The 17,093-nt window shown below is 44.3% G+C and overlaps 1 protein-coding gene and 1 long non-coding RNA gene across 3 annotated transcripts in view; both read left to right on the plus strand.

Moving 5' to 3' along the window:
- The first annotated feature begins 2,113 nt into the window (after positions 1–2,113).
- Positions 2,114–4,995, plus strand: LOC119026035. The gene is made up of 2 exons (XR_005076995.1): positions 2,114–4,079; positions 4,859–4,995. It is a non-coding gene; the product is annotated as an uncharacterized LOC119026035 (long non-coding RNA).
- Positions 4,996–6,909: 1,914 nt separating this feature from the next.
- Positions 6,910–17,093, plus strand: part of adcy5 (adenylate cyclase 5) — a 91,185-nt gene continuing 81,001 nt past the window's right edge. Inside the window, exon 1 of one of the 2 annotated variants that reach the window (XM_037110203.1) lies at positions 6,910–11,541. In XM_037110203.1, coding sequence (XP_036966098.1) covers positions 10,612–11,541 — 930 coding nt within the window. In that variant the 5' untranslated portion in view covers positions 6,910–10,611. The remainder of the gene's footprint in view (positions 11,542–17,093) is intronic. The other variant, XM_037110204.1, reaches the window with a different exon arrangement.

Genomic DNA, 17,093 nt, shown 5'->3' on the forward strand with positions numbered 1-17,093 from the left:
TGTTCGCATCTCTCAAAGGATTGACTGCTTTTATACTTCATAATCAGGAAAGACATGTAAATCTGACCTTCAGCATCTTTATTTACTTTACGACTGGTCGCCCAAATTACAAAGAACATATGTTCAGATATTTCTGGGGGTATCCAGCCATGGAGACAGTTAACGTTGAGTTTCGCTCTTCAGGTTCAATCGTTGCCAGACTCTCTTGCCCTTGCTTCCCCCAGGCCCCCCCCACCCTACAGTTTTGTAGGCGTCCCTCTGTCACTTATCAAGCTGTCAGCTGTTTTTATAGCGTGTCATTACTTTGCTAGATAGTAGTTGTGATGAAAATGTGTTGCATTGAGGTCTGCAGACTATCCAGAATGACTGGATAAAGATGAGTCTGTCAAAAATATATTTTGAGCTCCGTAAACAAAGTTCCTTTTCTCCTGTGGGGGCCAAAATCTCAGAAATGAAAGTTCTAAAAACCTCTGTATGTCTGAATACTGTACCACAAGAAGTTTTTTGGTGAATTGAGCAAACTTCAATGTTTCCAGGCGCAGTCGCCATTGTGTTTTTGTTTGTTTTTTTCCAAATGTCCTCTCAAAAGCCTTACTTTACTCAATACTCCCCCTCCAAAACATACGAGTTGTCGCTGAAGCCCTGCTTGCTGTCGCGATCATCAACCTGTCTGAAACTCCTTTATTCTGTAGCAAGGTGAGCAGCTGGTGGCTGTCATGTCAAATCTAGCCTGTGTGCACTTTTCCTGCCCTTCCCCATAACTGGTTGAGCATGATTTGGGGATACTTGTTGGAGATGCCTTGCAGGAGTAGACGTGCAGCTCATTGTAACACTGCATGAAAGAGGAAATCTGGATGCCTGGAATGATGATCTGTGATACGACCTAACTTACAACAGAAAAAAAAAGAAGAAAAAAAATCAAACGCATGGCACATGTTACTCCAGAACTGGTTCTACTGAATAAAGTTTTGATACAGATGTTTTTGCATGGGGCCAGCCGACTTTGTACAGGTATGATGAATAATGAGTATATATTTACAATAAACCTATAATATGGGAAGCATATTCATTTTTTTGTATTATATATACTCGACTTACACACACTGATACATCCTCTGGTAGTATAAGGGAAAAGTGGATGGCTTGTGTGTCAGCATTAAATGTGCGTGTGGTGAGTCATTCAGTCACTCTCCACGTGGGTGGGAACATTGTTGTACAATTTAGCTGCGCTGAAAGGCCTCAGCAGCTAAATACAAACTGTGGAGTATGATAAAACCTATTACACTCAGGCTCTAATGAAAATGGACTTGGGTGCATGCAGCAGGTTGGGATGTGGGTTCGCAGAATAGCCGTGCCTTTCATCTGTGTGCTGCTGTCAAGATCATGTATGTTACTGGCTTTTGATGTACAGCATCTACAGGCCCAGAGTCCAAACGCCTGGCAGGCGCAGGCGCACTCCAGAGCAGCCGAGGAGCCGATCAGCTGAAAACACAGAACAGCAGCTCATTCTCTCATTGTTAGCCTGAAGAAGCAGTGTAGAGAGTATCACACTGTGCATATGTACTGTACTACAATCCTAAATGCGCATGTTGCTAGATATACCATATACAGTAAATACAAGAAAGATACAAATAAAAAAAGACCTATAGGTAAAACCATAAAAAAATGATTGGATCAAGTGATTTTTATTTTATTTTATTTTATTTTTTTTACGATATTCATTATACAGACTTGGGGTGTTGCCAATAACCAGAACTGAACATAACCATGACTTTCACAACATGAAATAACCATGTTGTGTTAATGATAGAAATATGATGATACTGTGTAAATAATCCAGTGGCTCCTGGATCATTTCAGTTTCTTTCCATTCTCGCTGTGTCAAAGTATGTGATGTTAAAGCGCCTTCACACAGGATGCCAACCAGCATACAACAGAAAAATAAGAAGGAAAAAGCTGCAGAAATAGTTCACTGCTATTCGTTGATTTTTTTCCCCAGAAATGACAGGCATTTATGGTTATGCAGTCAAAAAAAGACAGAACACAATGAACTGAGTTAAAAAGATTGATGTGCATCAATCCTGTTTTTCCTGTTTAATATCCAAACCCTGGTTTAATTTGGTCTCTGTTACACGTATAGTATACATAATTTCTGCTGCTAGGAGTCTGTCGATCAGAACAAAACAAAAGAGTAAGTGGCGTGAGATCATGGGAGTTGTCCTCATTGAACATTCAATTACTGATGAAAATCTGTCTCTGTGACTCGGGCAGAAACGTTTACAGATGAGGTAATGTTTTAAGGTTTTATTCATGTTTTCTTTGGTTCCTTTTCCATTCTTCACGCTTATCGTTACCACTCCTCTGCTTTGAACACTGATGGAAACATCTGGCATGATGGAAAGACACAACTCAACAAAACACAGAACAATCCCTGGAGGGATTTTTAGCATTTTACTGCAGAATTGTTAAATATTGTGTCTTTAAAAAACGTCTGTTGGATTTGAGGGTTATCTGCTCCTTGAAGCAGTAGACATTATACAACTGATGTAAGAGATTCAGTGGGTAAATGACACATCCGGTTTGTACATGTTGTTTGACCAGTCCTGACCGGATAAAGCCACACCGACTCTTACTTTACAAATTGTTTTGTTGGCTATATTACTGTATTCATTCTCTGGAAAGCTTACACATCTGAACAGCAACAGAACCCCATAACTGGGGTTGGACTGCATATAATTGTTTGTGCTAGTACTAGAAACAGTCCTTTTATTGAATCCTGAGTTCAGTGTTTCTCAACCTTTTTGTTTTGTTTTTATATTCAATCTGAATTCTCACAAACACACATACACAGGCAATGCAATGTAAAAAATATTCCCTGGTCTAGAATATATTGTATTTTTTTTCTCCACAGCCATCTGGAGATACCTTGAAATTAACTCGTGCCCCATCTCGACCCCATGAGCTGAGAACCAAAAAACATAGTTAAGTGAAATAAAAACATGAATGGATGAAATTAGAATCCATCTGATCACAGAATACTTAATCTGAGGCAGGCATCTGCGCCAGCTTTTGGTACTTCACACATTTTATTACTGTGTGGACACATTTCAGTCACCCACTCCATAACATATGATGGCCCAATATGACCATTCCCCGCACAGCTACCCGGAGAAGGACGCTGTCAGGCTGCGACTCCTTTCAGTCTGAACCCCGGCTCAAATAGCAAATTCAAACGAGGTATCTGAGTTACGTGTGTGGCTGAGTGTGAGTTCCACATGCCGCAACTACGGCACGCATAATAGCACTTACAGGTACATATGACTGTGTGTGTGTGTGTGTGTGCGCGCGTGTGTGTGTGTTTGATTGCACAGTCTACAGAGCGACTGTTAAGGTTTCAGCCAGGATGAGTCACAGCACTGCAGCGCTCATCAGTTTCTCCCTTCATGGAAGAAAGAGTAAAAGTACAAGTTTACAGGCAGATGTGGGTGAGGAGCAGAATAATACACCTTGTTTGGCCTTGTTACGTATCCTTACAGCAGTCATCGCTCTTGCTCTGCATCAGCTCTTAATTCATCACACAGCCTCACTTGTGGTGAGCATCGGGAACGCCTGATGCTATTTTAGACATGAATGAATTGATACGCAAAGTTTATTTTTCCTGCACAGTGTCACACTGCCTAAGATGTGATCTGTGCCAATGGACTGCAATCGGAACTTGAACTTGATCAGATGCTTTAGTCAGGCTGTGGTTCAGAGGGCTGAAGCTAGAATCCATCCTCTGCTGCGTGTATCCTGGGTAGATTTCCGAATGTGGTATACTCTCAGGTTCATATTTTTTATGTTAGGTGCCTTCTAGGGAATGTTTACATGCTTTAATGTTAGAAATATATCTGCATTTTTCTCATACTGTCCATTGCTGCAGCTCCTCTGTTCACCCTCTGCTCTGTTTCAGCTCCTGTCTCTTTAAAGCCCGCCTCCTGAAAAGCCCAGTCTCTCTGATTGGTCAGCTCTCACAGTTATGAGCAGGCACCGCCCACCATGTTCCTACATCAGCTCCAAGCCCCCAGGAGGTGCACCAGGTACTGAAGCCAGTTTTAATAGTGGCCAAACTGCATAATTACATAGTCATGTGATGCACTGTGGCCCAAACAGATTTTCTCACTTGAGTTTAAATTGTGAAGGAAGCGTCTGTAACAGATATTTTTTGAGTGTCACAACCTCCATGAAATAAATGATTGTAATTTAAGCCATTCAATCGAATAAAATTTGGAAAAAGTCTAGAAGACATGCAAGTTCAGATTATTTTATGTCTATTCAAGTTAGCCAGGTTCTAAGCCAGAAGTTATCCAGCTCGGTCGGTTGAAGTCTCTAAAGTGCATACGCTCTACGGGTCACACAGCTGTGAGGAACAGACATTGGAATCTCATTTTCTACAATATGGGACCTTCAAGTGTCTGTAAACAATGTGGGATTTATGAATCCCATATCAAATACTCACTCTCTTTCTGGGTTTTTGGGCTCAGTTTTTTACTTTGGATTTTCAAAATCAAACATACAAACACAACCCAGGATTATACCCATGATACTTCCCCCCCCTTGGTCGCTTACTGTTACTACAGCCTCAGAAATTGTATTTTTTCTCCCGTATTATTACATTTACACAGTGTGCTACATATCGAATCCTGATGCAGTTGGAGTTCAGGTTGAGCAGGCACTGCCTTGTTTTCCTACCTTCCAAGCTTCCTGCCAAGATTCTTAAACCCAAACAATCACAAAACAGGAACTAAATATCATAAGTTGAGCTAACATCCTGTGCAAATCAGTTATCCTGAATGCATGCTTATTCTTAACTTTTCAGGTGTGACAGCATGATGACCAACAGTAGCAGAGGTGAAGCACTCCCCAGCAGCATCCACACAGAAGGCACATGAAAGGCACATCACTTTAACCAGTTTAGGTATAAAGGGAAACGATTAAAAGATTGAAGTGTTTACATCTTTTCTTCTCTCTTGTCCTAGTTCATCTCATATATAGCTGTTTCTAGTTATTTCTCATGGACTAGCTTGATAAGAACGAGTATTTTGCTGCACCCTCTCGTCTCTTTGGTCCCTTTGGATGAGGTCGTCGGTGTCTGCTGAGAGGGATGGTGAGGACAAGGTCACTGGAAACAAAGTGTGACTGATCAGTGAGCTGACTGCTGTCACTGTAGCTTTTCCATCAGGCTGTTTCCCTCACTGCACAGTATGGCAGGACTGTACTAAGCACTGTCTGAGCAGGAAAAACAACTTCCACAGATTGATTCAAGATATTGAGCACGATGGCAACACACCCTCACAGGGCTCTGTGTTTTTGCTCTCCACATTTCTAACAGTAGAATGTGGTGCGATTGAGCTTTTTGTAGATTTTCTTCACTTTAAAGTGAACTCATTTATAAGTTCAGTCCCTGTTGTGTTTTCTTCGGAACTAATGTTATTGAATCACTTACACAGAAATGTTTTACCCCCGCAAGAATGCTTAAAATATAGCAAAACATCCCAACCGCCCTTGATGGTTTCCAGACATCTCGTTTGTTTTGTAGTTTTGGTTTAATACCAGATTTAATTTGGACTACATTCAGCTGAAATGTTATCCATATGAAAACCATCTTGATTCATCCACTAATCAGGGAGACTGTTTCTGGTTCTGTTTTGTATTTTTTCATTTTGTATTTGTATCTCGTTGGTGGCAGACGTCACAGAACCCCTGCAAGTAAAACTGGAACTTCATGTGAAATAACTTTTTAAATAACTATACTTTCCAAAGCTCCATAGCATGTTCGACTGAAAAAAATGGGGTGGGCGACTTTAATGAGATCACAGCATTCTGTTACTGCTGAGCAAGTCTGAACAAGTCAACAGTTTGAGCAACATTCAGATGATGGCAGTAGTGTTCTGTGTGACAAATCACCAGGGAACGTCATCCTCAGCTGCCCGGGTCACATTTGCTTTAAAGGTTCTCACAGTGTGCGTGAAAGCATTTTACCTCGACACAATAACACACGTGTGATTTGAATTATTGGGAAACATCAGATGAAAGCGGGAGACATGCACGCACATATTGACATCAGATTGTGAAGATGTGGCAGTGTGTTTTTTTTTTTTGATAAGCCCAACCTCACGTCTCCCTCACCAGACTGTGTAAACAGGAGTGCGCTCGGATACGGAGTGGGCACGGAGTGCTCCGTACATGTTATAGATTGGTGTCTGGGAACAGTCTATACCAAATGTTATCCAAGCTCTCACGTTGCTTGCATTCAGACATAGTAAGACATGTGAGGAGGGTCAGATAAAGGTTTTATTTAATTCGGTTATTTCATTTGGTTAATCAGAACGAGCCGTCTGACACGTATGTATTCTACTGTTGGATCAGGCAGCAGTTGAATATATTTGGTCATTGTAGTTTGAGCTCCTACACATTCTGTTTGTGCTTGTTATGACTACAAAACATCACTGCTTATAAACTGATCGTATTTTAATGTGCAATGTATACTCTGTGGCCAAAAGTATGTGGACAGCCCCCATCAAAACCTTTGTGTCATTTTGGTCCGGGGCTGTTTTTCATGGTTTGGACACGGCTCCACACGTTAAAGGAGCACTCTATAGTTCCCATGAAGAAATGTTAAAGAGAAGGTAAAGATCTTCATTGACTGATTTTGTTCTGCCAAAATATTCAAACTCTCTTTTTTTTTCATGACGGAATGAATGACGGAACACAGTTTCATTCTGTTTTACTTTGTTTATGTGTGGCGGACCCTGCCACCTTTCGAGCTTCAAGCAGTGTTCTGGGACCTCGTTTTCCTCTGAGAACAGCTTGTTTATTCACTTATGGACAAAAAGTTTGTATTGTTACCTCATTAATATTGTAAATATTCAAATTCTCAGCTTGAATTTCTTCTATAAAACTACATAGTGCCTCTGTAGAGCTCCAGAATAAGAGGACATTTTAGACAAAAGTGGTCTTCCAACTTTGAGGCAACAGTTCGGTGAGGACCCTCTGCTGTTTTAACATGACATTGCTCCCGTGCACAAAACCAGGTCCTTACAGACGTGGTTTTCCCACCTGCCCGCAAAACCTACAGAAGTATCCGCTGTGGCACCACCACAGTACCAGAGCCGCTTCTTCTCCCAGGACGTGAGACTCCTAAACTCAACACTCCACCATGAACAGTTTATCTATGTGACTTGCTTATTATTTATGCAATTTTTAAAAAAATTTTTTTTACAGAATTGTTAAGTGTGGTGTGTTCGTATGTATAGCTTAGGGAATTACAACAGAAAATGCCACTTGTCAATCTTGTGTTGCATAGTGACAATTCATCTTGAATCTTGCTGGGGTTTGGTGTCCTCATACTTTGGACCACGTGGTGTAAGGAGGAACTTACATACAAGCTGTGGTACAAATGTAAATCGTACCATCATTTTCTCTGCAATGTCTTGAAGTTGAAGTATGAGGACGTACGAGTACTGTGCACCGAAACTCTTAACCAAGCACAGCGCTCAAGCAAATGCACTTAGTGACTTTCCACCACTGTTCTGGGAAGGTGAGCACAGTTGTCAGAATCCCCGCATTAACATGATTTCCCACATGAATCTGTTTTTGTGTGAGTTTAATGCGGTTATATATCCAGTTCCTCGGAAATTACACAGCAGCTAATTGTGTCAGGGTTATGTGAGAGAGCAAAGAGACGGAGCAGAGGAGAGCAAGCAAACACGCGGTCATAAGACGAGCGGAGCAAATAAGTTGCACAACTTGAATCGAGATAAATTTGTATCTGATTTATATCTGAGTTCCCCTCCTTATTTGATGAGGACGCCGCTGAATGGAGGCTCCTGTTCTCCGACCTAACACAGTTTCACCCTTGATGAATTCCAAAAGGGGCAGAGGGAATTCAGCTGGAGGTGAGCCGGGTCCCAGCGAACACACGAGGCTCCTCGTCACATGCCTCCAATTTACATTCATTAGCACACAATGTGGACTTAAGAGAGACGAATGCTGCTTTCCTGTATGTTCAGCAAATGACCAGCGACTGCCACCCACTGAGGACGCTGTTCGAGGATCACAACCACTTTCCACATACTCGTTCCCTCGTCCTAAGCTGTTGTACTGATCAGAGGTAAAGAGCTATGAGCAACTAAAACCTGATCTGAGTGCTGTACCGTACGCAGCTGGACTTGTTTCAGTTTCTTGAAGATGTTTCCCCTCTCATGCCTACCATGCAGCAACTAGATGACACCATGACCTGGATGACTGAGAACCTTCATCTACACACAACATTATCACTGATGATTTACCAATCAAAAGTGTCAAACACTTCCCATCACAAGCTGCCAGACACCGGAATAAAATCTTGTCAAACAAACAATGATTATTGTACAGCCGTCTTAAACAGAGAAAACATCCAATCTTCACATCATGAAGTGATGAACAGGAGGCTGTTCTTAAAGGCACAGTTCACCCGAAGACAAAAACGGAGTCACTAGCTAGTTCCATAGTTGGCAAAACATCTCTGGAGCTTCAGAGCGAATCAGTGTTCTAATATAAATGAAACTCATCTGCTGTAATCCAAGTCTCAGAAGCTGCAATTTCCCAAATTGGTTTGAAAAGACCGTATTCTGCTAAATCTTTAGCTGCTAGGCTAAACTGTGCCGGACGGAGACCTTTTATGTTGAATTAAGACATTTACAAGTCCACAGCTACATGGGCTGTTGAGGAGAGACGCTGCAACACTGTTTTGCTGTGAAGCTTCAGAACTGTTTTGTGGACAATGAAACTTCATTGGGGGGGTGATGACTGAATTTTAAACTTTGGGTGAACTGTTACTTTAAAACAATAACCCATGAACAAGCACACACACACACACACACAAAACACAGGAATGTACTAGCTATAATTAAAACCATGAAGTTGAAAAGTCGCTCAGGCGGGATCGAGATGGGAAACAAAACATTCCGACTAGAACAGGAGGGCTAAACCGTCTGTCCGTCAGAAGCTCTTTGCAGATCCTGTCCATCACAAGTTTTGGTGCAAACACATCATCCCTTCGTTTGAGCTGAGATCAAGATGCTCTGCGGACAGAGAGGTTCAGAAAATACTTGTTTCACCAATCTATCGTTCTGAAGGACGATTCTATATGAAATCACAGTGGACAGCCTGAGACTGTGGATGAGTGGAGGGCAGCAGATCACGGGGGGAGCGGTCCACCCCCGGTGTCACACCGTGGGTGTGTGGGTGAGTGTGCTCGTGAGGGCCATCCAGCTGTGAGAACAGATCCGCCCATTCATCGAAAGCGCCCGGGGGTCGCGCAGCCTCTGCTTTTCAGACGGACCGGCGTGTCGTCCAATGACAGCGCGGCAGAGCGTGACTCACCCCCTCCCGTTTCCAATGGAAGCGCGGCGGAGAGGCGGGCCGCAGGAAGCACACTTGGTTGAATGGCCATTGAAGCCAGCAATCAGCGGTAAATATGTTATGATGCCACGCTCCAAACAGACACCGAGCGGATTGTCCGAGGCGGCGGGAGCGCACCTTGGCACCGGGTAGACGCTTGGCGACAACGCTGCCGCTGCACGGCCGCGGATTGGCTGCGGGCGGACCGTAACTGCGGATCGGAGCAGGAGTCGCTCTCCGGGGGATTTGAGAGGGGTGATGGACAGCTGTTGGACGTCGATTCGGCGCAGAGGTTAGGGATAAATTGACCGTGCGGTAACACAAGGCTCAGCCATGGACCAGGGAGCTGTGCCGTGCGGCTGCCCGAGGAGGAGGAGGAGGAGGAGCGGCTGACTTTTCTCCTCCGCTCCCATCAGTGCAAGTGTGCGAGCATCGTGATGATGCTTTCTGGACAAACGTGAGGCTCCCCCCCATCACCACACACACACACACACACACACACACACACACACACACACACACCCTCCGCCCCCCCCGCCATCCAGGCTGCGATGTGTGCTCAATACAGGTGCACCGGGGCTTGACGGGACCAGGACAAGACGCCAACATGGGATCCACCTTTTTCTTCCCCTCCAGCTCCGTCTGTTGTGTCCCCACACGGATACAGGAAACACAGATGTAACGGGCTCACGGCGTGATTGATGGTGCTGCGCTATGCTCTCTGGGGACTCTCTGAGTTGTGTAATGGTTTTATTTCACGTACAGCGCGCGCTGCCGTGCACCCTCTCCATGGACGGCAGTTAATTGGGCCCAATGATGTAGAGCCAAATCCACCTGGATCTCATGTTCCCTCCTCTCGCGGCGGAACTGGCTCCCCTGTGACTTTTGCTCATGTCCAATTGTTTTTATTCCCGGAGCTTTTTACCACTTCAATTCAATTTGTTTGTTTTTTTTTTCCTTTTTTTTCTTTCTCTTTTTGTTTGTTTTATGTTTTTAACATTTAGAATGAATGTTTGCTTCTAAAAGTGGGAGGTCAACCCGCGGACTGATCGTGCTTGTTAAGATTTAAAGCCCTCCAACTATGAGAAATTCAACTTAGGACAGGCTTCTCTGGACTTACAATCGTTTCCTTCGCTGATCAAAACTTTTCCCGCAGAGACACATCTCTGTTGCGTCCCTCTCGCCACCATGTCCAGATCGAATAGTGTCAGCCCACCCGGAGTCGGTGCGCCCGGGTTGAGGGGAGGGACCGAGCACAGATCAGCTTGGGGCGAGTCTGAGTCTGTGGCCAACGGGTGCCCGTACTCAGCCAGATCCCCGCGCAAGAAGCTCAGCCGGACAAACAGTCGGTGGAGGGAGGAGGATGATCAGGAGCACCGGCAGACCGGGCGAGCCTCCACGACCGTCAGCAGAGTCAGCTTCAGGTCCAGGTCGGCTTGGCAGGACCATGGCGAGGAGAGCAACAAGCGCGCGTCCCCGAAGCGTCCAGACGGCGAGGTGAGACCCAAGTCAGTGGAGCTGGGTCTGGAGGAGCGGAGAGCCAAGCTGAAGTCCGACGAGGAGGAGGTCATGCCCGAAGCGAACTTTTCGTTCGTGGCGTGCTGCATCAGCGTCATGCACATTTTCAAATCCAAGAAATTCCAGTCGGAGAAGTTGGAGCGGCTCTACCAGCGCTACTTTTTCCGTCTCAACCAGAGCAGCCTGACTATGCTCATGGCGGTGCTGGTGCTGGTCTTCACGGTCATGCTGGGCTTCCACTGCTCCGGCGGGACGGCGAGGCCGAGCGTCACGTACGTGGTGGTGTTCTCCGTGGCCATCTTCCTCACACTCATCCTCATGGTGGTCTGCAACAGGAACGGCTTCCACCAGGACCACATGTGGATTGTGTGCTACGTGGTCATCCTGGTGGTGCTGGTGATCCAGGTGATCGGGGTGCTGCTCGTGCAGCCCAGAAGTGCCTCGGCGGGGATCTGGTGGACCGTGTTCTTCATCCATGTCATCTACACGCTGCTGCCCGTCAGGATGCGCGCCGCGGTCATCACTGGAGTTATTCTCTCTGCCATCCACGTGGCTGTTTCTTGGGTGTTGAACGGGGTGGACAGCTTTCTGTGGAAACAGGTATGTACACTAGTTTGATTCGCTTATAACTTTTTTTTTTTGTATCATGCAGTGGGGCAGATGTTCCACACACACACACACACACACACACACACACACACACACACACACACACACACACACACACAGTGCGCAATAACGCACGGGCATTTCCATTAAAGCCTCCTCCCGCTGGACTTGTGACAGCGGTGTGTTAACAAGTTGGCCGCACTATAGTAGCCAGTCTACCGGGCAGTGCGGTGTTGAGACTGGAAACAACCGTTTCTCACAGCAGTGGCATGCACGCACTCTCTTTGGGGTTGAGCGAGGAAGAAAAAACGCTGCGCACCGACTCCCCCCCTTATGCGAGGTCTGTTTCTTCACACAGCTGCCAAGGTCACGACTCTGTGTGCAGAGAAGAGTAAAACAATGTGTGGTGTGGAGGTGAGACCGGCCCGGCGTGTGTGTGATTCATCACATCAAAACTACAAAGAGCCACAGCCACCTGGGAGCAGACTGTGAGGCAGTGGTGCGGCCACACTGGCACTATATGACCACTTGTTTGAAGTGTTTAAACACTCCTGCCTGCACATGTGGTCCGAGCCATAGCAGATCATTTGAAGTTTATGAGCCCCAGTGTTTCTTTTTTTTTTTTTTTTTTTTTTTTGGCCAAGAGCTCATTGTATGAAACCAAACAGCCTTCACAGAGGTCAAGTTCACTGACCAGAGACATGGGTTAACCAAAGAGGCAGCTGGGCAGAGCAGAGGGGCAGCAGGGTAAAAATGATGAGGGAACCCTATCCGGTCTTAGAAACTCTCGAGTGAAGGTTTTAGAAAAAGTGGAAAAAGTTTGTCCTGTTTTTTCTTAACTTCTCACATCCCCACAGGCTGTTTCCTCAACTAGCATTTAAAAACTTGGTCGCCACGTTGAGCCCTTGAACGGCAGACAAAGACTTTGCTGTGGGATGTAGCCTCTGGTTGCCACGGAAACTGTATCAGCTGCCTCCTTGCTCCTCAGGCTGCAGACAAACTGCAAGTTTAGCACAAGCACACCTCGACTCACTGCAGCAAGGTACTCCTCTGCGGCCGGGAAAGTGGATGAAGTTTCCCATCTTCTTGGTCTCTCCAAATCTTCCTGTTTGTTTCACCGGCTGTGTGAAGAAAACACCGGACACGTGATCAGAAAGAGTGATGTGATTGCAGTTACTTTCTTGTCGTTTGGAAGCATTTTGTCACCTGCAAATGATAAAAAAAAAAAAAAACAAAAAACAATGTCTCTCACCACCAAATGTCACCTTCTACTCAGTGACTTCTATCAGTTCTGCTGCTACGTCTCTCTTGGGATTCGTTAACACACCGTGCTCACCACTTCACCGTGGCCACAGTTCATTCAGGGTGAATCCTCGTAATTGTTACAGTGCACAGTGGTTTCCTGTCAGGACGGATTGTGTGACTGCTTATTGTTTATTATGGTGTTCCTGTCACCGACTCCTCCACGTCGTGACCTTTTTGAGCACACGGTGGAACAGAGAGGATGTTTACCTGACGTATGGGGTTTCGTGTCTACTTTCTGCCTCGATTGATTCATAACGGCTTGGAGCAGCAGCCAAGAAATGCAGCTAATGCTCATCCTGCTCTCGACTTTGTGATGGCGGCCTCTCACCAAGAAACATGATTCACATTTAGGACTAATCGTTTTGTTATAAAGTAAGGAACAAACTTCAGGTCGAATACCTGCAATCTGAGTTGTTTTATGGAAGAAGAATGTTTGTTAGTTTGTTTATTTGACTTCATCTGGACGTGTAATAAGCTCAGCGCTGATTGTTTTAGTGGATATTGCGTGCCCCTCATAAAATCCAAATGCCTCGGGTTGTGTTTTTACTGCATCGGTATTAGTTTTAAAGCCTTTTCTCCACTACTGGTGGACTCGCTCTTTAATATAGGTGCTCACACAAATGGGTATAATTTTCTGCCATTATTTAAAGGTACACTAAATTGCATCATCTGCTGAGTTCTACAACTCGGTATTATTAACCCCCCAACTGTGCACTCCTTTGTGCGCTCGAATGTGAGGCTCTGTGGCTCCTCCCTCCCACCACATTGTTTTAGCCGTTCACTCGATTAACTGTTTTTATCAGGCCATTCCCTGCTCATAAATGTTTTCTCTCACAGCGCAGCTCTTCCAGAGTTAGTGCTTTTACAAAGACTGAATGTGGCAAGTGAGATTCAAGTCATTTGGTAAGGGTCTCGAGTCATTTTTCCCTCGGGCAAGTCAAGCCCCAAGTAAAGTCACCCACCCCCCTCCCCTGGGATACTGCAGTCTTATGGACAGTATTGGCTCTTTATGAAGAGAAAAGTCAATATAGTCACACAGCTCAATATTAAAGAGATTATATTCTGCTTTTTGGCTTTCCTTTTGTTATGTCATTTATCGTGTTTGCCATGTCAAAAGTCTTCAACGTGTAAAACCACCAAATGTGCAACTGTCACCAATTAAACAGAGGCAAGATGTCTAAGTTTGTAACTAAAGCTGCTGTAGCAGTGCACCATATGGGGTAAATAATGTTTTGTTTTAATGTTTTGTAAACCTATTCTACTAGGACCCCCAAATAAAAGCAAGAAGCTGGAAATTTACACAATATGGCCCCTTTAAAAGGTTATTTATTGGTCATTTTACGACACCAGGGTTGCAGAATGGAATGTGACGAAACACTAATAATACATGGAGTGTACACTGGATTAATGAAGCTGCTCTGTAGTCTGGTGTTAAGGCAGCAGATACTTCCGTATCTGTTGTCAGATGGCAGCAGGGTGAACAGACTGGGCTGGTGTGGATGTTGTTTTTTTACTATCCTAGTTTCTCAATCAGTAAACCCTCCTCATCCCTTCTGGGAAAATCTGGCAGCCAGACTGAAAACAACAAGTCATTCGAGTCATAATGTCTCAAGTAAAGTCAAGCCACAAGTCTGTAAAGTCCAAGTTGAGTCTCAAGTCATATATCTTCTGTCACGTCAAGTTCCAAGTTATCAAAACAGTATTTGGCGACATCCATACTGTTCTTCATGATGCAGGCTCGAGCCTTTGTTCCAGTGAAGGAACATCTTGATGCTACAGTCAAATGACCCTTGAGACAACAGTGTTCGACCATATCGCACACGAAAACTGTACTGAAGTCTAATTCTGAAGCCTTGCAGAGGCTTGAACATGAGCTGTTTTAACACAAGACAACGTGTTCCAGAACTTAAAAAAGAAAATGTCCCGCACACACTTTATCTGGGCCATCAGTGTGTATCCAACTTTAGAAAGAGAACATTGGAGTTGCACACCACTTAAAAACCCAATGAAAGTGCACGAACGCTCGTAACTTTTCATTCAGTCATCAGTGACGAGCAAAGAATGTGTCGACCACCGGAAAGGATGAAGGATTTCACTTTTCATCCTTTGTTTCTGTTGGGAATCTAATGTTTGGTTATGTAAGCCGGTAGTTTAGTTTTTTGCGTGAATGGCATGTGACCCTGCATCTATTTGTGTTTTCTGTGAAAGCCACATTGTCATTCGATGTGGTGATGTGAGTGTGTGGGAACGAGCTGCTGTATTTGTTGTTCTTTCCTCACCATGCTGTTGTTTTTAGCATATCTGTTTTCCCCTGTTTACATAGGACCCGGCTCCTCTCTCAGTTAGACCACTGCTGTTCAGCGGGGATCTTAAGATAATGCCGATTCTTATACGTGGGCTCTGAGGAATATGCTGAGCTTCCCCAAGTAAACGTCTGCCAACCTTGTGACCTGTGATAATGTTAATAATGGAGATTTCCTCTTTGGTGAGCCGGAAATCACATCCGTGTAAAACTAGGATGAGCTTTCACTTTTACTGTCACCACTGATACAGGTGTGTATTTCTGATCTGTCACAGGGAGCACATCTGTGAAACTGTTTGCAGTACGTTTTAAGACAAAGCAATTGCTTTCATTGCCACTTAGCTCTTTTTGTGGCCCCAGTGCCTGTCTTATCATATAGGGGCATTACAGTGGCAGACATACGTGTGATTCACATCGCTTAATATTACAGTTCATCCCGAAGGCCTTTTTTTAATGATATGAGGGAAACTTCCCCCGCAGTGAATTCATCGTTGCTCACATTCTCCAGAGATAATGATAATGTCCAAGAGTGCAGCTCATTTCACTAGGAAAAATGTTGGCAATTCACATTTCTGCAAGCTGCTGATATGTTGAAACTTTACGTTGCTCCTAGTTCAGTTTTCCATTTTATCACGCGACAATGCCGTGCTTGCAGTTTGGCTAGGTTTTCATTTATGGTGCATGACTTGGCTGGAGATGCTCAGGACTTCTTGTGAGAAATGGCTGTTTCTATCTGCCAAACACGGCTGGAAATTGTCCAGTCGGGCAAGTTCCTCATCAGCATATCCAGGGGTGTCACACTCACGAGTCAGGGGTATCATGATATTCCACAATATCCATGGTAATATATATTTTTTTTATAATGATATCATATTCATAATACAGAGATGATAATATTGTGTCAGTACTCCAGTGAAGATGTTCAGCCTCGCACATCTTTTGCTCATGAGTTCAAATGGTTTCCTTTTCACCAGGAATGTGAGTTTAATTGTTCAGTCCTGGTTACAGAACACTGCACTGTTTGATCAAACCCCTAATGCCCGCATTGTTTCTTTCTCTCCGTCAGTGACCCAGTACACATCTGTCCATTTACATCACGCATTTGGTTCAGATATAACAGGGGACATTGCATAAAGATTCAGATTTGCGGTGTGTTGACACAGATTAGCGTGGTGTAAACTGCTGTGGAGTGGAAACAGTACTATTCAAACTGTGGTTGCACTAGATAACAGCACTGGATGGACTTTACTGGTTGGCACTGGTATCAATGATAGACTGTGGTATTGGAAACGTACTATGATTCATTGCAAATAATGATGTATATGACATTTTAAGTGTACTCAACTAATGTAGCATCTCTAAGGTTTTCAGGCTCACGTTGGACAGTGAAAATCACTGCATCACCTTGTTCTATTGCAGGCTGTCTTCTTTCCTTTTTGTTTTGGTGCCTACATTACACACAATACAAGTCGACCACCAACAGCTTGGTTATGTTTCAGTGTGGTTTACTGTTAATTTGGCACGTCGGCAAACTAAGTTGTGGTTCGTTACAGCTCACAGCAGACTGGTTCAGGCACCGTTTTAGCTCGTAATTTAAATGTGTTCATGGAATACAATGATTTTCTTTTTTGCAATTAGTTTTCACAATTGGAACGGAAACATTACATGAACTAGAGCAAAGCTAAGCGAAGTGTGCTGTCAGTTTGATTCTTGTATATTCCTTCTGCTTAAGTAGCCTGGGCTCAAACATTTGAATAAAAATAAGAATATTTCTGTGCTTAGAAACAGACATAACCAATGAACGGGCTCAGTAGCTGACTAACAACATTACCAAAGAGCCTGAATGAAGTTGTCAAATAGCTGAATTCGGTCCAAAGGCTGCCAGTTGAATAGGTCTTCCATACAGCAGAGCTGGGTTCATGAGGATAGGGAGACA

The sequence above is a fragment of the Acanthopagrus latus genome, chromosome 9 (assembly GCF_904848185.1).
Source record: "Acanthopagrus latus isolate v.2019 chromosome 9, fAcaLat1.1, whole genome shotgun sequence".
In the NCBI taxonomy this organism is placed as follows: Eukaryota; Metazoa; Chordata; class Actinopteri; order Spariformes; family Sparidae; genus Acanthopagrus; species Acanthopagrus latus.